This window comes from Plutella xylostella, chromosome 19 (genome assembly GCF_932276165.1).
Source record: "Plutella xylostella chromosome 19, ilPluXylo3.1, whole genome shotgun sequence".
Taxonomy (NCBI): Eukaryota; Metazoa; Arthropoda; class Insecta; order Lepidoptera; family Plutellidae; genus Plutella; species Plutella xylostella.
In genome coordinates this window covers 6238003-6263710 of record NC_063999.1, presented here as the reverse complement: position 1 = coordinate 6263710, position 25708 = coordinate 6238003, and the positions used below count along the sequence as shown (strand labels likewise).

At 38.9% G+C, this 25708-nt stretch overlaps 1 protein-coding gene across 6 annotated transcripts in view; it reads left to right on the top strand.

The window, feature by feature from the left end:
* LOC105382976 (semaphorin-1A) overlaps nucleotides 1-25708 on the top strand; it is a 273180-nt gene that overhangs the window by 188322 nt on the left and 59150 nt on the right. For all 6 annotated transcript variants that reach the window (XM_048627707.1, XM_048627711.1, XM_048627710.1 and 3 more), the window contains exon 2: nucleotides 18398-18494. In XM_048627707.1, coding sequence (XP_048483664.1) covers nucleotides 18398-18494 — 97 coding nt within the window. The remainder of the gene's footprint in view (nucleotides 1-18397; nucleotides 18495-25708) is intronic.

Below are 25708 nucleotides of genomic sequence, written 5' to 3'. Positions count from 1 at the left end.
ATTTTGAAATTCTGATTTCAGTTTTGGGCTTAGATATTACATGCTGCACATGTAAGTTTCGGCTTAATATACCCTTTTTGCAACACCCTGTATATATATACTAGTAGTTATACATTTGTTTAGTTGTATTATACGGCTTTCTATTTGCCGGTACATTGTGGGGTCGCTATTAATATTCATAATTAGGGAGAAAGCGTCACTCCCGGTAATTATTGCGGTGAATTCAGGTTTAAATAATAGATATTATTTAATAAATAATACGTCGGAATGTATAAACTTTATCTATGAATGTAATTGGTTAATTATCCGTCTGTAGGAACGAGACTATATACGAAATATAACTACGTTATATAATATAACACGAACACGTAATATAGAAATTTGATTTATGCAGAGATGTGATAGATGAAAGAGATATATAGACACGTCTATCTGGGACATCTAGGAGAGACCGATACTGGATGTGTTGGAAATATACCCTAGTTACTGGCTACGTGTATCAATCATACGCGTGCGACCCACAGAACTACGGGACAAGCAGGATCTAACATTATTTTTCTAGAAGATATAAACTTAAAACACATCATTTAAGTTTACATCTTCTACTACTTCTGTATCTTGCACAATATTATTATTTCCATAGTTATGGATTATCCCAATATTAATATTTACTGTCCATGATACATGTATATATAAATCTATTGACATAGTAGGTCCTGCCAGTCGGCTTGGGCTAATCTATTCTCCATATGTAAATAAACCATGTATGTATAGTCGAGGTATTATGTAAATGCGGCCAGCTCTGTATTACTGGAAACAATTTGTCTGTGTGTAAATTGCTAATCAGCCCGACTATGCTTTAGATGAATATTTTGATTTGAAATGGTAATATTTGATTTACAAATTATACTAACTGATTTGGATTAATTTGATTCTAATTCATATTCACAGTATCATTCGTATTAAAGCGAGGAATTAAGTATAATAATATATTGCAATCATATCGTTATGATGTAAGATTAAAGTATCCAAGACGCAATAAACAAAATATCCTATAGCACAACCAGAACGAAACTATCGAAATGACCTGCGAACTGAATTAACAGAACTTTGGTTGAAAACCAGCTTCTACTGAGCTCTGGACGTGCACTGGCTGGTCCCGACACAACGGGAAAAGTTCCCGAGGAGGGAACGCCGGCAGGTCATCATTGGATGGCCATGCACCTACCTCCTCTACGCTTCGCTTAGTTCGCCCGTAGTTTTGTATGCAGAAGTTACAATTCATCTATATCAAACATCTCTTTATATTATCCACAACTTATTGCCATACTAATGCCATGTTTTTTATCTGTAATGGAGTAGGGTCCTTTCCTATCAATCCATTCTAAGGCTCGATTTAACCATTGAAGAATAAGGCTATTCCTAGAATAACTTGACGTGTGACTTTGCTTACTCTCGAGTAAATAGACCACTTTTTCTCGGAATAGCCTTATTCTTCAATGATGAAATGTGGACTCAAATGTATCACATCCATTAACCGGGGCTAAAGTATCTGTAACTTCTAAATACAATTCTTGTATAGCCCGTAGCTAGAGCAAAATAAGTACGCAAGATTAATTGTCCCTTAGCGGACATCGCTGCACCGGAAGCGCATCCATTCGGCGTGGCCGCCATCTTGTATATCCGGCGGAAGCACAAAGCTACATAACGGCTAATTTGTACTTTTTATTGCACTCTAATGGAGGGGAATTAGTTTATGTGTGATTAGTGCAAATGATGGCTATTCCCATTTCGAATTCTTGTTCGTATAAAATATGAAACATTAATGTCTCTATTGTATCCAGCCTGGAAATATTGGTAGTTTTTGTCCTCTATAAATATAATGATGGTTTACACCCACTCGCGCAGGCAATGTTGAACCCAAAATAAAGTAATGTCATAAAAACACGCGATGGTTTTTGTACCAACGAAACACTATTTTACGATCAGCAATTTTTTGATAGCGCAAACTTTCCAGCTGAAAGGTATAGTAATTTTAAGTACCTCTTTTATTTATAAAAATACTCCATGCAATAAAATAAATGTATTGCACGTGTTAGACTAAGATATTCTACTACAAGCCACACCGAATGCCGATCAACTGTAAAATTATATTTATAGATAGTATTATTCTTCTTAGCGTATCTGTGACAAACACTAGGTTGGAAAATATTGGCCAGTTAGGCACGTCTATCGTACCTTTTCCAGGATAATCCCAGCGATAACGATTTTGTTGTACATCAACGAGAGAACTTCAGAATTGAAGGGAAAACCAGTAAGCTGAGCAGCAACGCATTACAAATTCACTATCGCCTTGGAAACACTAAGTTATTAGGAATACAGAGCCGTATTGTACAGTCACGATACTACAGAGCAGGATTACCTTCAGGCCTGGTTCACTTGAGCCCAGTAATTTCAACCCCTTGTTAATCTGTTCGTTGAGCGCTCGATAAAACACTTTAAGTTTGCTGGGGGTCACTCCGATGTTACTTATAAATACCAAATCCTTTATTTACAATAACGTTTCTATATCGTTGTGTTCGATGTTGACATGGCATGGAAGTGACCGAATCATCTGTACATTTTGTAAATCTAGTATGTATATGTATAACACAGATATAAAATCTTAATTCTGAAAAAAAAAAACGAATCACCATGTAATATTTTGTATTGTTTTATAGTAAGAAAGGGTATACTTACAAATACTACTGGCCATCAATATACATGATAAATTCAATGGAACGTCAAGCTAAACAGTTTGACAGTCCGATAACGGAACCTGTTAAAATATGGAAGGCTTCTGACAAGTACTGCGCACAAACTGCTGCGCCCGACACCGCCTTTGAAACTCTCCGAGTACCTCCACCGGCCAACACTACCTCGGACAATGCATTTTCCCTACAAAATAACTTAATTCTACTCCAATAGATATCAAAAGTCGAGATTTTAAATCCATCGGTGTCGGAAGTACTCGAGGAACTTTGATGCTCAGAAAATTGTTTTTTATGTGCAAAGTTGTGGGACGAGTTCAAATTGTTTTGTGTGTTCTGAGTTTTTCATTAGTTCCTCGTCTCTTTGTTCTTTGACGCAGCGCTTGAGTGTTGTGGACTATGGTGGTGTTTTCTTTAGTGTATTAGGTATGTTCATAAAACACATCATAGTGTACCTACAAAATAAAAAAATAAATTATGATATAAAAAATCCATCTATGATACACTATACAGATAATCCAGTTACATAATAAAAACTACAAATAGCTAAGAGAACACTCGTTATACGTTTCAACAGTCTATTCCATTTCAGATATTTGTACTATAACTATATAATTATTATGTACAATGTAAGCTACTGAACTTCTTATAAATTAGTAGCTTGGACCATAAATCCCCAGTTTTCATCTCTTATTCACATCTTTAAGTAAATCGCCAACACGAGTAGAACGAAAGCATGCAAGATTAATCGAACTCTATGGTCTAGTGTACCGGAAACGCATCTGTATCTGTCCACTACAGACCATTCAGCACTTCCGGTTTGCATGTGTAAATATACACCAGGAAGGTAAATTGCCCCTACTAGGAATAGGCAAGGCGAAAGATTTTGAAATCCTCTTCCGTAATGCAGATAACCATCTATTGTTTACAACAAAACCTTTATTTCGGTAATAAACTTAAGATTTTGGAAATTTAAAGCCATTTTTATAATCATTTTTAAATACTGCGCCAAAACAGCTCGCCGTGTCATGGCGTCGTGTGTGACGTCACACTTACGTACGTCAAATTTGTTTACAACAGCAAAGTAAACAAACACTGCGTATTTTTTGTGTTAAAAATGAATTCTAAAGTTTATAAGTGGTGTGCAGTGCCTCAGTGCAAAAATACATCAATAACGACACCCAACAAGGTGTTTGTACATGTCCCATACAAGAAAATAATAAGAGATAAATGGTTAAAGCTTGCACGGCGAAACAAACTTCTACGAAACCAACTTTCGGCGAAATAAACTTCTACGAGTTTAAAACGAGTTTGATTGCTACTTAGTCATATTTATATCTAGTGTTAAAGATAACGTAGCTAGTCACGTAGCCCGCAGAGCCGACGACCGCTGGAGTACAAAGGTTCTGGAGTGGAGACCCCGTGTCGGCAAACGGCGTGTCGGTCGCCCCCCAACCCGTTGGTCTGATGATCTGCGGGAGGTAGCCGCTGGATGCAGATGGCGGGTGACCGTTTGGGGTGGTGATCGTTAGGAGAGGCCTATGTCCAACAGTGGACTACAGAAGGCTGAGAGAGAGAGATAGAGAGATAGAGTTAAAGATAAATACTAATAAAATAAACTTACAAAGAGGTTTTCACGTTTCTAAATTCGGAAGAGCAAAATTCTTTATTCGTTGCAAGGAACTCGCCCAACATCAATAAATCGATCCTGGGCAAATTTGCACTGTTTGCCTTAACAAAACCTGGTTCCATTGTTAAAGATAGATTCGTGTTATAAAGTCGATAAATCACAAAAACAAATATATATCAATCGTAACGCGCAATCAGTATGTAAGGTAATCAAAACACAGTGAAGCGTACATAAGTATGACGTCATGCGCTGTGATTGGCGTTTCAGTCAAAATGGCCGATTGTAGTATTTTACTCTTTTATTTTATTGAAAATCTTATTAATCTCAATTTTTTAAATAAAACTAAATCAGTTTTTTGAATCCTTTGAATGTGTATTTTCCTCTAAAGTCATTAAATCTTTGATAATGTAATACTGTCGACACGCCTATTGTATAGTTGAAAATGCACGCCGTATTTGCATTGCAGGCGATTACGAACCTTATATCGAGGTACGGTAAGTTTACCTTCACTGATGTATGACACCAACGGCGGTTTGATGTGAGCATTGTACATGACTTTCGTCTTGTCCAAGTTCATACCGAGGCCAACACGTCGGGAAGCAGCATTTAGGCCACTTAGCATCCAGCTGAGTTCCTGCAGAGATTCTGCCATAATAACGATGTCGTCCGCGAAGCGGAGGTGTGACATGTACTCGCCATTTATACATATGCCATGTCCTTTCCAGTCCAACGTCTTAAAGACATCTTCCAATGCATTGGTGAACAGTTTCGGAGATATCACATCCCCCTGTCTCACTCCACGTTGCAGTTGGATAGGTCTTGTCTTGTGGTCCTGTACTTGGACAGTCATAGTAGCGGCATTGTACAGACATCTCAACACCTCGATATAGCGCCAATCGATTTGGCATCTCTGCAAGGATTCCAAAACTGCCCAGGTCTCGATGGAGTCGAAGGCTTTTTCATAGTCAACAAAGGCTAGACACAGAGGCTGATTATACTCTTCGGTCTTCTGTATAATCTGCCTTACTGTGTGGATGTGGTCTATTGTACTAAAGCCTTTTCGAAACCCAGCCTGCTCTGGGGGCTGGAACTCGTCTAACTTTTGGGCAAGACGGTTCGTGATAACCCTTGAGAACAGCTTGTATACATGGCTTAAAAGCGAGATCGGTCTATAGTTCTTCAGAAGGGTTTTGTCACCCTTCTTAAAGAACAATACCACGACGCTCACAGACCATGCCTCCGGTGTAATGCCATTGTGAAGAACCGAATTGAAGAGCCTCTGGAGCTGTTCGAGGATTGCAATACCTCCAGCTTTCAGAAGCTCTGTAGTAATTCCGTCTTCACCCGGAGCCTTGTTGTTTTTAAGCTGCTCAAGGGCTATCCTAATCTCGCCTATGTCGACGTCAGGGATGTCGTCAGTGTAGTGGCGTATTAGTGGCGCTCTGGAATCGGTGAGCTGAGCCACAGACTTCTGCGCGTGTGAAGCATAAAGTTGTCCGTAAAAACCTTCGATTTCGGCAAGAACCTCCGGCTTAGAGGCAACGATATTACCATCTGCAGACTTCAACTTCGTCAAGTGGCTTCTCCCAAGTTGCTGAACGAAGACTTTTGACCCCCGATTTTGCTCAATTGCTGCTTCTATGGCGCGTGTGTTGGAGCGACGGAGATCTCTTCGTATCAGCTTCTTTATACGCTTGTTGAGTACCCGTAGTTCTGACGAAGTGTCACCTGCCGACGGAAATTCGCGTCTCTGCTTCATAAGCTCGAGTGTCTCGCTTGAAAGTTTAGACTCCTTGCTTTTGCTTCTCATGCTAAAATGTCTGTGGCCCACCTCACGAAGAGCCTTCACTATTTGGATTGTATCCGCGTCAATATCCGTAGTGGTTTCCAGCGATTCGAATCGGCTCTGTAGTTCTCTCTGGAAGCTGGTGTTGTCAGCTCTAATTTGGTGCAGTGTGGGACGAAGGGTCGACTTCACCAGACGTCTCCTCTCCAGCTTGAAGTTAATATTCAGAGTACCTCGGAGAAGTCGGTGATCACTCCCAGTTTTAAACCTATTGATCACTGAGACATCTCTGAATATGTGCCGCTTGTCAGTCATAATGAAGTCGATTTAGTTTTTCGTCCTACCATCGGGGCTTGCCCATGTCCACTTCCTCTGGGGCTGTTTCTCAAAGAAAGAATTCATCAAGTACAGCCCCTCCCTTTCGAGAAAGTCAACAAGCATTTGCCCTCTCTGGTTTCTGCTACCAAAGCCATGAGGTCCTACCCTCGATTCGTCGCATTCTTGTACTCCCACTTTGGCGTTGAAGTCCCCCATCACAACGGTGTATTGGGTCTTAGCAGTACACTTGATAGCTCTAGAGATATCTTCGTATACTGCTTCGACTTCTGTGTCAGAGTATTCCGAGGTTGGTGCATATACCTGTACGACCTTCAAGGAATACCTCTCGGTTAGTTTTAGTACTAGGTACGCTACCCGATTCGACACACTGCTGATCTCCACTACGTTGTTGACAAGGGTCTTGTTGACGAGGAATCCTACGCCACCTTGGGACAGTTGGTCGCCCTCGCGATGGTAGAGCATATGGCCGGACTCGAGGGTCATCGTGTCCTCGCCCTCTCTACGGACTTCTGATAGCCCTAAGATGTCCCATTTTATTTTGCTAAGCTCTACCTCGAGTTCTACCATCTTCTCGTCCTCTCTCAGTGTCCGTGCGTTGTATGTCGCCAGTTGTAGTCGTTGATGGCAGCCATTCGTAACCCGGGGATTCTTCGCACCCCCTGCCCTACCGTTACCTAGACCGCTGCCGTAGTCAGGAATAGTAGGGCTGCCGGGAACTGGGGGCCGGGGCTTTGGGTGTGACTCCATGGAGGATTTTGCCATAATCACCACGCTTGGCAATGCGGGTTGGTGATCGCAGGGCTACACTTTTCGTGCCGGTGACGCTGCTGCCCATCGCCGGCCTATGGGATTTAGTGTTGCTGTTTTTGGATGGTTATACCGCCATCATCCGGTCGCCAGAGCCTCGTCTGTTATTTAGCAGGGTGCACCACGGGCAGGTGAGGTTGGCAATTGGTTCATTTCGGATGTTTAGAACCCTTACACCCCGTTGGTGAGGCAACAATCGAAGTTGTGCAAGAATATGTCTACCTCGGGCAGACTATTCGGCTAGGCAGAAGCAACTTCGACAAGGAGGCTGCAAGGCGCATCCAACTGGGTTGGGCTGCATTCGGGAAACTTCGTCACATATTCTCCTCGGCCATTCCTCAGAGCCTGAAGACAAAAGTCTTCAACCAGTGCGTCCTGCCAGTGATGACGTATGGTGCAGAGACGTGGATACTGACGGTAGGACTGGTCCACCGATTTAAAGTCGCTCAGCGTGCTATGGAGAGAGCTATGCTTGGGGTTTCTCTGATGGATCGTATCAGAAATGAGGTTATCCGTCAGAGGACTAAGGTTACCGACATAGCTGTCAAAATATGCAAGCTGAAGTGGCAGTGGGCTGGTCATATCTGCCGAAGAACCGATAACCGTTGGGGTAGACGAGTTCTCGAGTGGAGACCACGAACAGGCAAACGCAGCGTGGGACGCCCTCCTGCCCGCTGGACTGACGACCTTAGGCGGGTGGCGGGTAGTGGTTGGATGAGGAAGGCCGAGGACCGAGTGTTGTGGCGCTCCTTGGGAGAGGCCTATGTCCAGCAGTGGATGATTATTGGCTGATGATGATGTATGACATGGATGTTATAAAGTCCTTTTCAAAACTGTTTAGTTTAAATAAGAATTTTTTAAGTCGTTAGTCGGTAGTCAATAAAGTAGTATTCTATTATATTCTATTCTAAAGTAAAAAATATGACTAAAGTAAAGAAATATCTGGATTAGATATAATTTTCCATAATTATAATGCGAAGACTCGTTGGCGTCATCGTCTCACAGATGGGCATGGTAAATTATATTTCTACAGTAGTCATGAATACTCCTTAGTAGCATTCACCAAATTTTATTTAGGATCGTTACTTTTTTCTGCTTTTGAATTTTTCTTAGGTCCAGTGGTCTATTTTAAAACTCTTGTGGGTATATGGCTGATGCCTGACATAAACCGCCTTCAGTAAGCTATCCACTCTACGAAATGACTTGTCAGTTTCTTACCGCCCGCCCCGCGCCCCGCCCCCCGCGCCCCGCGCCCCGCAGGCGTCGCGGCCGGAGGTGCATTGCAGCTCAGGAAATTAAAATCGTTGCCACCTAACTCGAAACTTACAGAATTCCCTATTCACAGATTTCTTGAATATCAATACGAAAACAGATATTTATTGAAGCAAGTTTAATTTCCGTTGACTAGTCTCATTGAAATTAGTTTCTGTTGAACCGTAAGCTAATAAACTCCACTTGGGTAGATATCTGACTGAAATTCAGGGCTTATCAATTCTCCTTACACGTAACATAACTTAATGATATTACCAGTAGGTATATGAGATTATTTAAAATTACACTCTTCTGTATTGGATTTAGAGTTGGAAATGTCCTGACGTGAGCATTGCTTTGAGGCCCGATGGATTTAGATGATCATTTTCAGTAATTTTCCTACAACTTATAGACAGAATATCATGTCCTTACTAAATATGATAATATTGATAATTAAATATGACTTTTGAAATAGATTAATTAATTACTATGACTTTATGTGTTTATGAATAGTAGAATGCCCTGCCCTGTCTTTGAAACGTTCCCAATATCCATAAGAACAGTAGAATACAGGTGTTTATAGGTAGGTACAGCTAGAATAACTTGCGATGTCTAAACTCCGCCTTAGTCGGTGTCTAATTCCGGCGAAGTCTAACTAACCTGCTTCACTGCAGTAAGATAGTATAGCGAAGTTGCAGTTTATCAACTTCCTCGCAAAGACTAATAATGGGTCTGATGCTGAAAGGCAGAATTAGAAATGCATGCATGGATTCTCTTGTATTATTTTGGTGGCAGCATGAACGAGTAGGTAGGTACAAACGTTGACTAAAAGGTGATATTTGTTTAATCACAGATATAAAAATCATGTTTAAGGATGTGTCCACTACTACCTAGGTACATTACATTAATACATATCACCTACACTCGGACTAATATTATGAACTACATACACGGGTCTGGCATGCAAAATTTCATAGAGGTCAACTACCCATTTATTTGAAACTGCAATTCTCCCGTCACACTTCTAGCCTTAGATAGTCCTAGATACTGTAACCTGTGTGTACATGAAGACAGACCACTTAGTGTGAACTAAGCAAGTTCTAGATCATGGAAGACTAATAGGTGTGACGCCCTAACTAAATACTTAAACAAGGCATTGCCCCGAACTCGGCAGAGTAGTTTCAATGCTATTAGTACTCTACTTTTAGGCTTAAGACTTAGGTCTACCTAACTGCCTGTGCTATGGTGAAAGCTGTAAAATAAAACAGCTGTAAGACAAACTTCTTTATTTTTTATGTTGGTTTAAATTGATAGAGACCCATTTAAACACAACTGTTGTGATAAAAATGAAAACTGAGGGGTGGTAGCTCAGTTGGGTAAGCGCCCGCTTCTCACGCCAGAGATGCGGGTTCGAATCCCGGCGCTGACATGTACCAATGAGTTCTTTTAACTTAAGTACAATGTATACCATCGCTCTTACTGTGAAGGAAAACATCGTGAGGAAACCTGCATATCTAGATTTACCACATCTAGGTATGTGAACCCACCAAACCGCAGTGGACCAGCGTGGTGGGAAATGGTCCAAGCTTAGGAAGGCAGTTTAGACCTTGGGGATATGCACAAAGGTTCCACTCGAGAGAGCCAGTCAGCCAGGTGCAAGTACTTACACCCTCACAGAGAATAGAATAGATCAAACTTAAAAATAAGACTACCTGTATATTAGGTACTTACATGCATATTATTAAAACGAAAGTATGTATATGCATCTTATTTATGTAAATGTGGCTTACCTAAATAAATTACATTACATTCGTACACAAAAGGTCATCCAGGTAATGCCTTAATTATATCTTTGTCATTACTGGGTGTTGTGCTAATTAAACTTGCGGCCACAAGTAATATCTAGCTGTTGTAACAATGTTAGTCTATTTAAATTAAACTAAATTATAAACATATCCCTCTATATATATTAAAGGTTGTATTTGTAAGTACCTTGTCGCTAGAGTATCGGCGACAACTTACCATTAGAGCTTGGGTTTGTCACCGTGGTCTATTTTGTTTAAACAATAATATACTAACTTGTAAAATTAAATAATATTCCATCTTTAGGCTTTGTCTCAGCTTACTGACTCACATGTTTAAAATGTAACTTTAAGCAAAAAGATAGTAAAACTTTTCGCAGACAACTTTCCGCTTCGATTGCCCCAAAAGGAACCACGAGAAGGTTCAATTACAAACTCCGACTAAAATCCTTCGCACGCTGAAATATTTGCATGGTCACGACCCCTAAATTTGGCCGCGTAGTGACAACACAAAGGTTTTTCAGGATCTCATTGTCTGTGAAAAAGAGACGGTGATAACATACGAGAGTATTTCACCCGAACAGCCATCGCCATTAAAGCTAACGAGTGGGCAGACTGGACAAAATGTCGTGCCGTGTCGACAATAGCCACCTTTACCTTACAATGTGTTGTGTACGTTGTATTGTCCGGGCTTGTAGGGGGCGTGACGGAGCTCGCATAGTACATGACGCGATTATGGGAGTTTTCGGATCGTTGTGACGTTTTTGACAGTTATTACGGGTTACCATGATGTATTTTTGGTGTCGACTTGTTGCTTGAGAGACGTTGTTCTAACTGATATTAGTTTCGCAGTTGTTAATATTATACTGGCCAGTTCAACAAGTGAGTCTGTTTGACCATAAGTACAAAAATAGTTCACATGTCGCAAGCAACAGATATACAGTTTGTTAACAATAAACGGACAAACAGTAGGACATGATTGAGAGAAATGAGTCAGAATCTGTCTTTATTACGCGGTACAGGCAGGTCACTCCAGTTTAAGAAAAATCTGCTGCGCTAACCTCTCGACGTCTCGACTCTATGGGCCTTACCACAAAAACTTAGTAAAAACGTAGACAGTATTTAACAGGTGTTTAGCGCTGTCAAACGCCTACAAAATCTGTCAAATTTCATTTTAAACACTTGTTGAACAGTGTTTAAAGTTTTTTGTGGTAGCACAGTATGTTTTCATCCTACGTTCGTTTTTGTTAAGCTAGAGTAAGCGTCCAGTGAGTCACAAGAGTGAGACTGATACGATGGAGCAGATTGGACCAGGAGGGTTACTCTATACTGACGAAAAACGAACGAACAAGAGTTGTCGTGCAAACGGCACGTTTATTACAACCACATAGAGTCGTGGCTCGCTCAAGGGCGCTCCGAAACTTAGGTTTTCGCCATATAGAGTGACCCCCAGCGACGGTCGCCAGCTAATCCTGCTATACATTTCTCTGACCCTGTCGGATTTTTTCGCCGGCGTTTTGTTGAAAGACAGAGTGCCATGATTTTTGCTTGTTTGGACTGGTTATCCTTTTCTTCTTAGTTAATTTACTGAACGACTATATTGCTGAATAAATAGTCTATTAGGAGGTACTGAAGCTGCTACCGAAGCTTGGGGCCGCGGGTTCGAATCCCGCCCAGGGCAAAAATTCGTGTGATGAGCACTTGTGTTTGCCTTGTGTCTGATTGTCGGTTATCTATTTAATATGTATCTATCTATGTATCTGTGTAGATATATCAGCTGTCCGACACCCGTAACACAGGTTCTGCCTAGCTTGGGGTCGGATGGCCGTGTGGTAGATGTCCCCACATATTTATTTATTATTACATTCGATATAAATTTCAATGTCAATGCCTATAATTATGTCAAAATTACATACATAATTATGCACACGACTGTAATCCCCGAATGTCATCAGAGGTCACACCGACACCCGCTGTATTGTTCTTAAATTCCGTATTTTTTTAAGAATATATGCACAATGTATTGCGTTATTAATATTATTATATACATTTTTACTGACAAACAAGAGTTATCTCTGACTACCTTTTCAGAGGAACCTTTAAAAAGCCGCTACCTACGCCTCTCGCAATAAAGTTGCAAGTACGAATATAAAAAGTTGTAAAGATTAGCGAGATAAACGTTGTAAATGCGTGTTCTTCCCCACTGGGGTCACTCTACCTTACAATAAACGAAGTATGGAAGCGCTGCTCCCATTAAACCTACCGATTATATATGACAGCACTCGTTCGTTCGTATTTTGTAAATCTAGACTAAACCTCCTGGTGATAATAAGCAAGATTTAATGCGGGCTTGGTTAGATGGAATGGCGCTGCTATCTCGTTTAGTTATCTTCAAGTTCAATATGTACTCACACTGCGCTACCATAGTACATATACTCGAGTTGTAGATTTAAATGTATAGCGATTTCAACATAATTATCTGTCGTATCCAACTCAATATTGTATCATCTTGTCACTTAATTAAGAACCTACGTCAATAATCCCATTCTTCATACAATCATGATGTATGGGATGGATCTCTTTAAATCGTGGCGTGCGTTTGCTTGTTTCTATTTATAAGTCGCATTTAATCAACATTATACAGGGTGTTGCAAAAAGGGTATACTAAGCCGAAACCAGCATGTGCAGCATGGCATATCTAAGCCCGAAACTGAAATCAGAATTTTTAAAATCACGAAAAAAATTATTCATCCTCCATAGTAAAGAGTCAGGTGACCAACTAAGTTTCTATGGAAAATGTTTTTTTTTGGTCTCTCTGTGTGGCCTCTTTGTGGCCTCTCTGGCCACAGCACACGCTGAGCTGGTGCCTTTTTGACGCTCTGGACAGCAAACTTGTTTGTTTGTATTATTTTCTGTTTTTTTTCATATATTTTTTTTAGTATTCTTATAGAGCGGTGGTAGCTCAGTCGGGTAAGCGCCCGCTTCTCACGCCAGAGATGCGGGTTCGATCCCGGCGCTGACATGTACCAATGAGTTCTTTTAACTTAAGTACAATGTATACCATCGCTCTTACGGTGAAGGAAAACATCGTGAGGAAACCTGCATATCTAGATCTAGCACATCTAGGTATGTGAACCCACCAACCCGCAGTGGACCAGCGTGGTGTGGAAATGGTCCAAGCTTAGGAAGGCAGTTTAGACCTTGGGGATATGCACAAAGGTTCCATTCGAGAGAGCCAGGTGCAGGTACTTACACCCCCACAGAGAATAGAATAGAATAGAATAGAATTTAGTATTCTTTTTCTTTTTGTTTCTGTTTTTTATTGTTCAGTGTGTCAAATAAATGTTTCTTTCTTTCTTTCTTTTTTTCGCGAATTTTGAAATTCTGTTTTCAGTTTCGGGCTTAGATACACCATGCTGCACATGTAGGTTTCGGCTTAGTATACCCTTTTTGCAACACCCTGTATATACCTATAGTTGGTTTTCATTTGAACCAATGAAGTGAGTGCAACTAATTATTGCAAAAGCACTACGTATACATAGCTGTAGCTATAGGTATACATTTATACATATATATGCATATCCGTAAATTATTATGCCAGAAATTCTCCAATAGAGTGGTAACCTCATACACAGCAGGACACATAATTAGCTGCATTAGATTTATGAAATTAGAAACTCGCGTTTACATTACATTATACCTACCTCCGCCATGACGCTTTCAGGGAAAATTACTCCGCGGGGGATCGGTATGAAGTGTGGGCGGTTTGGGAATAACCCGTTGTATTAGGTACAAAAGCTTCTGGCTGTATTTATTGACTGGGGTCACTGTCTAAATCGAACAAAAGATACAGTCGTGGTTAGTGCTTCAGATTTGCTTCTCCGAAGTTTCGGAGCGCTGCTCAAACTACGGCTCTATCTCGTTGAATTAATAAATAAATAAATATGTGGGGACATCACACGCACGGCCTTCCGACCCCTAACTTGGCGGAGCCTGTAATATGGCTATCAGACAGCTGATATATCTACACAAATACATAGATAGCTATACATATTAAATATAAATATCAACACCCAAGACCCGAGTACAAATATCTATCTTTAAACAAATATCTGCCCCAGCCGGGAATCGAACCCGGGACCTTCGGCTCAGCAGTCAAGGTCACTATATAACACTACACCAGTCGGCCGAATGAAGTGTTGTATCGCGTAAAAATTCTTGTTTGTTTGTTAGTCGATGTACAGAGTGACCCCCTGGTATTCGGGGCACTATGTTGTCTTCATCATCATCAGCCTTCTATCGCCCACTGTTGGGTATAGGCCTCCTTATTTGTACGCCAATTCTTCCGGTCCTGTGCCGCTCTGATCCACTCTGCTCTGATCCGCTCTGATCCATGTTGTCTTCATTGTCCTAGTTATAAATAGTTTGGAACTGGCCGGAGAATATTACTTATATTAAACTTGTGTATATAACAATACACAGAATTCAGAGATTATGATTTCAGAGAATGGATTATCTGTTTACTAGAACATTACGTTGATTCCTATTAAAGGAAATCGAAGCGAATCGGATCAGTTTGAATAATACAGGTCTCATATAATTGATTTTACAGCAGTAGATAATAGTCATGAATTGTATAACAATATATTGTATTCAGCTCGCTACCAGAAGAAAATAATACGCTTGTTGTCACCAAATTTAATCTCATTTTATATTGAGCCACACCACGATCCTGCCACTGCGGCTACCTAGCTGCAGGTAGTACTAACAGGTTTTCTTAGTTGGTCGAAAACTATAAAAGTTTACGTTTTCTCGCATACTAAGTGGCGCCTCTAATGGAAACTATCATGACACTTTTGACAGGTAATGTATGCAGATGACAGGAGAAAACGTATTATATTCTTTTTTCGTTTCCATTAATAGCAAAACCCGTACTAGATTCGAGGGTCCGAACCAAGCGAAACGAATGGTATCATACATTTTAATGAAGTAAGAATAATTAGTTTTTTTTTAATGGCCCCGTTGTGAGTAATTATGACCCCTGCAGTACCTCGCCCTTTGTCCTCTTCGGCTTTAGTATTGATGGGGCGGTTTAGGTCTAATTTATGATTCTCTATATGCAGGAGTCAAAAGTGATTTTATTTTCATCAGTTATGACTATTGTATCATGGTCGGATTTAATGCGTTCCCAAGATCATTCTTTCAAAAGTTGGTCAAGTTAAACATACATGATAAACATTCACCGTTTTAGTAGAATATATATTATAGATTAACATATCTTATCTTATGTTATTATACTTACCCACTTAGTTTGAAAATTTGTAAGTATAGTACTTTAATATTTGAATACCTAGGTTATTTTTTACAAGTAAAATCTCATGTTAAAAGAAAAAACCTTTTGGAATCCGCCGCTGTCACAAAACGCTTCCTTTTTTTCACGAAATCTTTGATTTTATCCAGTAAGTAACAACAGCGGGCTTTTACTCACCGGAACAAAAGTTTTATTGCTTTCCGCTCTGAATTACAGTGTTGGGCTTATGTGTTCCTAACACATTGATAGTAACAGAGAATACAATTTTAAATTACGTGAAAGTGTTCTATCAAAACAGATGGAAACAGGCTTCTTTTTGCGGTCGATGAGGAAGGCCGACGTCTAACAACTAAGGCCTATCTTCATCTGATAGTCGATAGCTCATCCATAAAGTCACACCGCAGGAAAACCACATCTCCTTTTCGCTAAACGTACAAAAAGAGTTACGTAACAAAACAAATGAAATTGAAATTTTAATTAATTTAGTTTACTGGCTATCTCTGGTGCTCTAGTTTGGCAACGAGCTCTGGCTGGCTACTGGCTGGCTGGTTGGCACATGCAACGCCACCGCCATTACAGAGTAGGTCCAATCCATCCCTAGGGGCATCACAGTTTTATTATACACTCAGTTAGAGGCAAAGGCGTAGGTTTTTATGAATATTGTTTAACGCGTAACTGAGCTCTTTTATCCCTTGTAGGGGATATCGAGCAATAAAATCACTCTTAAAACTTATCTTCCATTCCGTTACACATTCGATTACTTGTACCCTACGATATTTGAATGGAAATTTCTACTCGGTACTTGACTGGAGCTTATAGTTTCAAAATTGGGTTTTAGTTTCCAGGTCAAATATTTGTGAAGGGACAAATTTATATAATATGATTAGATTCTGGAAATTATAGGTATAACTTTTACATATCTTAACCGATTTTGATACATTCTGAATCTGGAATCTCAAAATTGGGTTCTTTAGTTTTGGGGCGACAGACGCACACAAGTACATTTCATACACATAAATAATGTCCTCCTAGCCGAATTTCGACCACGGCGGCCAATCTCAATTGAGATCAGCCATCTACGCAGGAGTAGATTATAGTGCCCAAGTGTGTGCGCAGTGCACAGGAGCACTATCTGTTCCATCACTCTCATAGCCCAATGGGACGGATTGACCGACACGACTGGAGAGAGCTAGGCGCAGGACCGACTGCTTTTACATGCCCATCCGACAGCATGGATCTTTTCACTGTTTCGGACATCAGGTGATCAGCCTTCTATGTCCTAAACAAACTTTAGAAACACAAATTGATGGTCCCACCCGGGAATCGAACCCGGGACCTCTGGGTCATGAAACGAACCTTCTACCACTAGACCACAGAGGCAGTCATACGCATAACACATCTTCAAACCAACATTATTTCATAGATAAGTCAAGTGAAGAAGTTATTCACGTAAACAGTGACAAAAGCACTACTCAACTCGCTTGAAAACTGAGGCTGAATGCCACAACTTAGAGTGAATTTTTGCTTTTACAAAGTTTCATTCATGGATATTAGCGTTAGTTTATGCTAGTTCCTTGTACCTTGTTAGTGCTTCCAAGGAATCACTCACAACAGTCACAACTACAGCCTTGGTTCCAGCTTTGTGACGTTGTTGGTGTGTTGTATTCTAAACGCTCCAAAATAAAAAGTAACGCAGCAAAATAACGTAACTTTACAACAAGATTTCGCAACATTCCCTAGGACTTCCATGTTCGTAATAATGAGTATTTCTAGTGGGTTTTAGCTTTTTATTCGATAATACTTTGTAAATTCAAGAAACGATAGTATAGAAAGCCACTAGATACAGAAATAAATGTAATTAAAAAAGTAACGTGAGCGGTTATTGAATGAATTTGCGTGTTAATAACTGTTTTTTCACGAGTATATTGAATAACTACGTGTGCTACTATTGCATATAGTCATTAGTCTCGTGGACCTTTCGTTTACACTCGGAAACGTATCTTGCAAACACTACGCTAATTCAACTGTTGATATCAGTTTCCGCACACGTACCTACATCCTTCATACATACCATGTTATGTTTCATAATTATAGCAGCTATTATTAACAATAAATATACGAGTATGTCCTCCGTACCGGATACTCTTCTCAAGAATGCTTATGAACGGATAAGGCTCGCCATTCCAAAGACCTTTAATGAACCCTCAGTATAATAAATACCTCTTTGTGCGAGTTCTAGGGCAATTGAGGCCAAGTCTACAGCCGATCTAGTGGGAAAGCCTCACTGACGGTATTCAATCTTCGCTCTTATTTCAATAGCCTAAGATAGTATAACCATGACTGAACATTTCACAGGTTTTCTATAGGCTATGTGCTTTGAAAACGCTTTTGAGATAGCTCTCGTGAAGTTTTGGTGAGAACTCTTAGAGACGTTGCATCGGTTGTGTTGTGTATGTAATAGTTGTATGTGCGAGTACCTATATAATGCGTATAGCTATGGTATTGATCAACAGTTATTTTACTACATCATTATTATTTTCTTATACTTATTGAATGTGAAAGCTATTGGGATTACAAATATATTGTTATGACTTTGTTTTAATTAACATTCCGGTGACTTTCATCGATATCCTAACTTCCTAAAATAATTATTATGTTCATGTTCAAAGTAATAAATTTATTACAGAAAACGATTAATATGATTCTTCTATTTTGTTTCAGGAGTGGATGACACACACAAATTCCTCGGGAACGAAACACATACAGATTACTTCAGATTATTGTTACGAGATGGAAATTACTTATTAGTAGGCGGCAGGTGAGTTTTCATATTTATTATTTCATTTTCATTTCATTTATTTATTGCCTTAAATCACATGTTACAAAATATAGATTTACATTATATAATTTTATAAAAAAGTTTCAATGCAATTTTACCCAATGGGTGTAGCAAAATGTATATAGTTAGTAAAATGTCATGCAAAATATTAAATTTTTATAATTATGTTAGTTATTACATTTTATTAATAGAATAAGAACTTAATGAATTAGTTTTTAACATTTTAAAATTTAATTTCAATTCATGTTAAGCAGCAGGCTTGAAATCATAAAATTCATTGAGGCTATATGGACACATAACAATGAGGAACTCTTTTAATTTAGTAAAGAACTTAGTACCCGTCAGAGACTTAATTTCATCTGGAAGACTGTTGAATACTTTGATAGCTGCCATCTTCGTTGTGCGTGAGTATGTGACTGTCCTACTAGCAGGAACCTCCAGATCATACTTAAATTTCTCATTTAGACGGTTACTGGCACCCAGAGTTCTAAGGGGAAATTTATTTGGATAGCGTTTGACCAATTTGCAAAGTTCAATGACGTATAAGGCTGTAATAGTCAGTATTTTAAGTTTTTTAAAGGAATCTCGACATGATTCCCGGTTTGATTTTAAACCATCAAGAATGCGTATGCATCTTTTTTGAAGAATTAATATTTTGTCTATATCGACGCTACCACCCCATACGGCCAGTCCGTAGAGTATTCTTGATTGAAAGAACGCGTAGTAAGCAATGAGTGTGGCTCTTTTGGTAGCAAGATTTGATAAGGATCTGAGCGCGTAACAGAAGCTACTTAATTTATTCTGTAGAACTTCAATATGCTTTTTCCAATTTACATTTTCGTCTGTATGAATTCCCAAGAATTTAGCATGTTTAACGCAGTCAATTTTTACACCATCTGCATTTACTTCGTCGTTAAATATTTTTGAATTATAATTTCTGAAGTAGAGTAGCTTTGTTTTATTAACATTTGTATTAAGGTTAAGGTGTTTGAACCAGTTTATTATAATTTGGATAGTTTCTGAAATTTCTAGGCCAAAATTACGTTCGTCATTTTTATTTATTTTAAAAAACACTGATACGTCATCTGCGAACATAACTACCTTTTCCTGGACAACTCTGGGTAGATTATTAACATACAGCAGAAACAGAATGGGTCCTAATATGCTACCCTGTGGGACGCCGTTTTCAATTAATGAAGTGTTTGACTGTATGTTGACCAAAGTTTTAGACTCGTCAAGAATGGGTAAAATTACACTTTGCTGTCTGTTCTTCAAGTACGACCTGAACCATTCATTTACGACTCCCCTTATTCCATATCGATCTAGTATTTCCAGTAAGACTTCATGGTTAACATTATCGAATGCCTTCGAAAGATCTAACAGTACAGTTGCAACATTATCTTTGCCATCCAAGGCTTCAGTTACAAAATCGGTCATTTCGAAGATAGCATCGACTGTAGATGCGCCCTTTTGAAAACCAAATTGTTCTCTCGCGAGTATTTTATTTGCTCCTATAAAACGTCTTAGTCTATTTGACATACATTTTTCAAATATCTTTGAAAGGGTCACTAGTAGCGAGATTGGGCGATAGTTATTTACGTCCAGTTTGTCTTCTTTCTTGTGAATAGGCTTAACATGAGCTTTTTTAAGCCTTGTTGGGAAAACACCCTGACTAAAAGATAAATTTATCAAATAATGCAAGGGTAGTGCAATAGTGTCAAACACGTACTTTATAACACTCGTCGGTATATCATCATATCCGCTGGATTTTTTAGTTTTTAATGAATTTACTGTTTTGGACAGCTCATCCATCGATACTGGATGCAGAAACATAGTATTGATGCCAGCTGGTGGTAAAAAGTTATTTTCAGCACAATTTCCATTTGTAGTAGGTTTTCCTGTGATATGTGATCCAATGCTTGAAAAGAAGTCATTAAAGATATCAGGAGCGTCATAGTTAGTGGTAGCTTTCTTTTTACCATCCGATAGCCCAATGTAATTTTTAGTTTCAACATTTTTTTTACCTTTCGTGTTTTCATTAATTAAGTTCCACATTGATTTAATCTTATCGTCTGCGTTCACAATTTTCTTCTCATTATAATCCCTCTTAGCAAAAGCGATTACTTTGTTCAGGACACGGCAGAATGTATTGTATTTTTTTTTAAGATCATCGTCTTTTGTCGTTTTTACCCGTATGAATAGTTCGCGCTTACTTTCACAGGACTTTTTTATACCAGGAGTGATCCAGCCGCGATCACATTTGGCGTGCCCAGCTTTAACTTTAATTTTTGGGCACAGGTCATCAAATGCTCGGGTAAGTATATTGTCGCAATCTGTGGATTTAAAAACTTCTTCCCACGATACAGAGAGCAAGTATGTTTTTAATTTTTCAAGGTTTGCTTGTTTGAGATCTCTAGCCTGAATAAAGTATCTCGGATTCCTTTTAATTGGAATAGGGAGACAAACTTGCTGAAGTGTATGGTCAGAAAGACCAAATTCAATGACTTTTGCATCATTAAGATCTATGTTTGACAATATATTATCGATACATGTACTACTGTGATTGGTTACTCGAGTGGGTTCATTGATATACATTTTCAAGCCATAAGATATCAAAAGACTTTTAAACTCTCTGGACTCAGTGCTGTCTAGTAAAGTATTTATATTGAAATCACCACATATTATGACTTTACGTTCCTTATTTTTTTGTATTATATTTAACATATTTTCCAGGTTATTCATAAAATTATCGCCTTTTTGGGTTTTGGGTCGGTATATGCATAATATATGAGTACCGTTTATGTTTATTCCACACACTTCAAATAAATACGGGATTGACATAGCTGCGATTTTGTTGCAACTCTTGTATTGAATATCATTTCGTATAAAAATACAGACGCCACCCTTACTTTTCCTTTTAATACGACAATAGTGCGCTGCTAATTTGAAGCCCGATATATTGATGCGGGATAGGTCTTCTTCCCTTCTGTGGTGTTCCGTGACACATAAAACTTCAACAGCTTTGCCTTCTTTGCCGTCTAACCAAATCTCAAGTTGTGGTATTTTAATGTGGTTTAAGCTTTGAATGTTGATGTGAGCTATTTTACTTGGGATATGGTCAATTGCATTGGTTTTAGGCCTACTGTGGTATTTTGGAGAAAAACCTGCTTTTCAATTACGTTTTCTTGTGCTGGATTATGGTTGTTCTGGGTGATAACAGTGTTTCTTTCAGAGAGCTTGTTCCGTTTAGTGTTCTTGGTTTGTTGTTTTTGAAATAAATAGGGGATCGTACCTTTTTTATACAGATTGTTTGATGTTTTTGGGAGGCAAGTGTTTAGTTTAAGTCTGTTTAAGAATTGTCGTTCGTAGTCGATACTGTCTATTTCTATGTTTAATTTAAAACACAGTGATCTGTGATTTGACGCATCAACCTCAATGAACTTTACGTTTTTGAAATGTTTACACAATAATTTAGTGTAATGGTTTTGCATGCCTGAATTTAGAGTAACATTATTTGGCACTTTTACTACAAAAACTCTGAGATTTTGCAATTTATATAGAGCGTTACACAATTCAAATACATATTTATAAGGTTCCTTATCATTGGATCCTAAGGTTAGAATAACAATATCATCTTTATTTGAATGTTCTATTATATTGTCACAACTACTCAAGATATCTACTGAAGTGGCTTCGGGTTTGCAGAACCCAGATATGGCATAATTGTTGTTCCAGTTAAGTTTCCTGCTGTCGATTAATTTCTGTGCTAGCCCTAAGCCCGTATGATCTCCCAGTATATGAATTTTTTTCAATGTCTTAGCCGCAGAGTCATCCTCAATGTTTGACCCTGTTTTTCCCTTTTCTTTATTTTGTTTTTGTGTCGGATCGCTTAGCGGCCCAGGTGACTCAATGGTATCTTCTTCATTAGTAATCTTATCCGTTCCCCTATGAGTGATGACGTCTTCGTTGTTGGAAGGTTTATCCTCGTTAATTTCACATCTAGTAAAAAAAAATTGTTCTTGTTCTTGTGTCGGACCGCCCACTGGCCCCGGTGGCTCAACGGCCCTTCTTTCATCATCTAATTTGTCCGTTCCCTGAATGATGACGTTGTGTTTGTCGGTTGCTTTTTCCTCGTCGAGTTCACGTCCTTTAGGAGCAACATTTCCATGGCCTTGTTGTTCCAATTCATGGTGATTGGATACATTTGCCAGTATATTTCTTTTTGAACGGATACTTCTGTTACTACTCAGAGGTGTTAAGAATTTATTTTTTGGGGTAGAGCTGTGACTCGATGGTTGAGTTGTTAATTTTATGAGAACATCAATCTTCTTGTCCATTTCCGTGATTTGCTGTCTCAATTTTAAATTTTCATTATTTAGATTGCCGATTTCTTCGTGAGCACTTTCTAGTTCTCTTTGAACTGCTATAAGTTGGTCTCTTAATTCATTCAATAATGAGGTATCAAGGCAACTTGTAGTCGGCAGACTTTTTATTGTGGCATCCAGGAGGGTGGAGCTCGCATCCATATTTAATTCCGAGAAATCATCCATAGAACTTGACTTTTGAGGCTTTCGGAATGTTATGTTTTCCATTGTTATTCAAATGTAAACAAGATTTGCTGCTGTAAGAGTGCCTATTTATTTTTACATGTGAGAATCTCAGAATATGGAGTCGCGCACTTTATGCCCGTGTGTGAATCGACTTTTCTTGACTGGCAACACTAAGATATTTTTCTCATCTGTGATTCCGATTTGTTTGACAGGTGACGTTATTGTGACAGGTTACGTCACGTCACACACAGCTGATAGCCACCAATAGTTTTGATTTGAATGTTTTTGAAACACCTTCGTTTTTTTCGACCTCAAGAAAAGATTTTGAAAATTGTGGCTGTGTGCATGTATTTTGAATCCAAACTGCCAAAATTTGCTCACCTTGCTATGCTTTTTACTGAATTTCAGCTCGATTTGTGGAGAAACACTTTCACTTAAGGTACATCACAGGTTAGTTCTTGTTTTTATTCACACCTAAAGTAAATTCTTCAGCGATTTATTGTGTTTTCTAATTTTAATTGGAGAGCTATGTAAACAAACAACTGTACCGAATGTTGGCTTACGCGGGTATTATTTACTAGCCAAACGTACACTCCGCACTATAACCTTATCTTCCAACAAATGACCATTGTTAACCTCTAAAACCATACATGAACATCGTAATACCCCCCTTAATTGAATATTTCCTAATCAAATAGCAATTTAGTAATATTTTGCACGTATTGATCTCATAAAATGATCATCCGATCTGTGCCATGTATGCATATACGCAAGTTACGCCATAAAACCACTTAAGTTACGAGCTCCGCAAGTAGGTCAGGTGACTTCGCCGCCCTAAATTCAAAACCCAATCCGCAGAGTGCACGTAAATCTATAAAATCAAATATCATTGATTTTATGCTCGCCATATCTGAAACCTCCGGTTTACGGCCACTAAAAACCGTCTTCAACTAAAAAGCAATCCTATCTCTACACTCTTAGAATGCTAATTTCGCTGAACAACCGCTGCTAGCAACACCTATTTCGTTTTAAAAGACTCCAAAGTTATTCAAACGAGGCACTTAGTTATTTGTTTTTCCAACTCCACTCGAATTGGTACCAAAGTTACGAAACCTTCTAGTGGCTTGGCAGGAACGTGCTGTATCTACGTAGACCACAGACCATTAACTGGAATGCAAGTGTGTCTGTCCCTTTCCTGCACGTGGGCTGCACTGTAGCGGCGTCTCGTTTGCATTTATAAAGATTTTTGGCTTGTGTTTGGGTGGAGGTAAGACTTGAACACCCCTTGCACCCGCCGGCCTACAGTCGCCATTTTATTAAAGCATGTGGTTGTAATGCTGTTGCGATTATGGGTGTTATATCGATAATGCAAGTTTGACTTTAATAATATTATTCATTCTTGTTTAGCGCAATTAATTCCTAGTAATTATGCTCATATCCTTATTTTGTTATCATAAACCATCAAATTGCTACTACGTATTATTTTATTACACATATTTACAAGTTAATTAAAAAAACGAAAACGTCCAGACTGATTTCAATTACTAAAAATAGAATAAGTAGGTATTCTGGTATTTTATTAATTACTCAATTGGCTAAAATACGGCATATCGATAGCTAAAACATTATATTTACCATCCCTATTCTCTGCGTTGTATAATTTGGTTATAGGTTGTGTTGTCGCAGCACTTCTGCGTCAGTGGCGCCCCCTGCCGCCGTCTTTGTACAAACACATTTTATTAACCTCTACTACCCCCATATGCTTATTTTATAACCCATAAACATCCGAATAAGCCCTTACGAATTTGTTATTTAGATTTCAGCTGCGAAAGAAGGCTGAAGTTAAATTAATTTATAAATTTACATGCCAACCTCGATATTACGTTTCAGGTAGATGTTTTGATTACGCACAGGTGCAAACTATGTTTTCTTACATTCAATTATGTTTTAGAGTAACCACTAGTTTTTTTTTTTTAAACCTTGCCTCTCGGTATTTATGATTTTACAAAATGTTGCATTTATCATTAACACTGACTAGTATTTATCGCTGTCCGGCGTCCGTCCTTAACAAGAATCGCAGTCACAGTCGCTTGTCGGTTTCTTGCTATCGCATTTCTTACTAGAAATAAAACGGAAAGACGAGTTTAAGTTGGTCGTCCTACACCAACCTATTTGTACTTTCAACTTAATTCTTCTGACGAAGGCGATTGGGACTAGTTTCCTCTGGCTTCTGGTGTCACTGTAAATTGGCGATAGAATTTGGCCCATCTTATCTTGGTGGCAGGCCGTCCAACGAGTAACTTTTAAGGAGATGGCAATAAAAGTTATTTTCGTCTCTACTCCAGATCAAGTGGTGTTGGTGGGTTGTATCTGGCAACATGGCCGCCTGCAGTGGACAGGCTAAGTGCTCGTGACACAAGTAAATGCTGACTTTTTTGTCTAAATTGTACACTCGACAAATCAGGGTCTTAGCAAGAAATTGCACCGTCTTGAATTACATTTAGTTCGGAACTGGGCTAACATTTTACTCACATGTGTTCTCCTTTTTCTTTGTAAAAAATAAATTTTCGTAAATACTTAGTTTAAAAGACAGGCTTGGGACAATATCATGGCTTTCTAGATAGGTGCCATCAGAGAACAGTT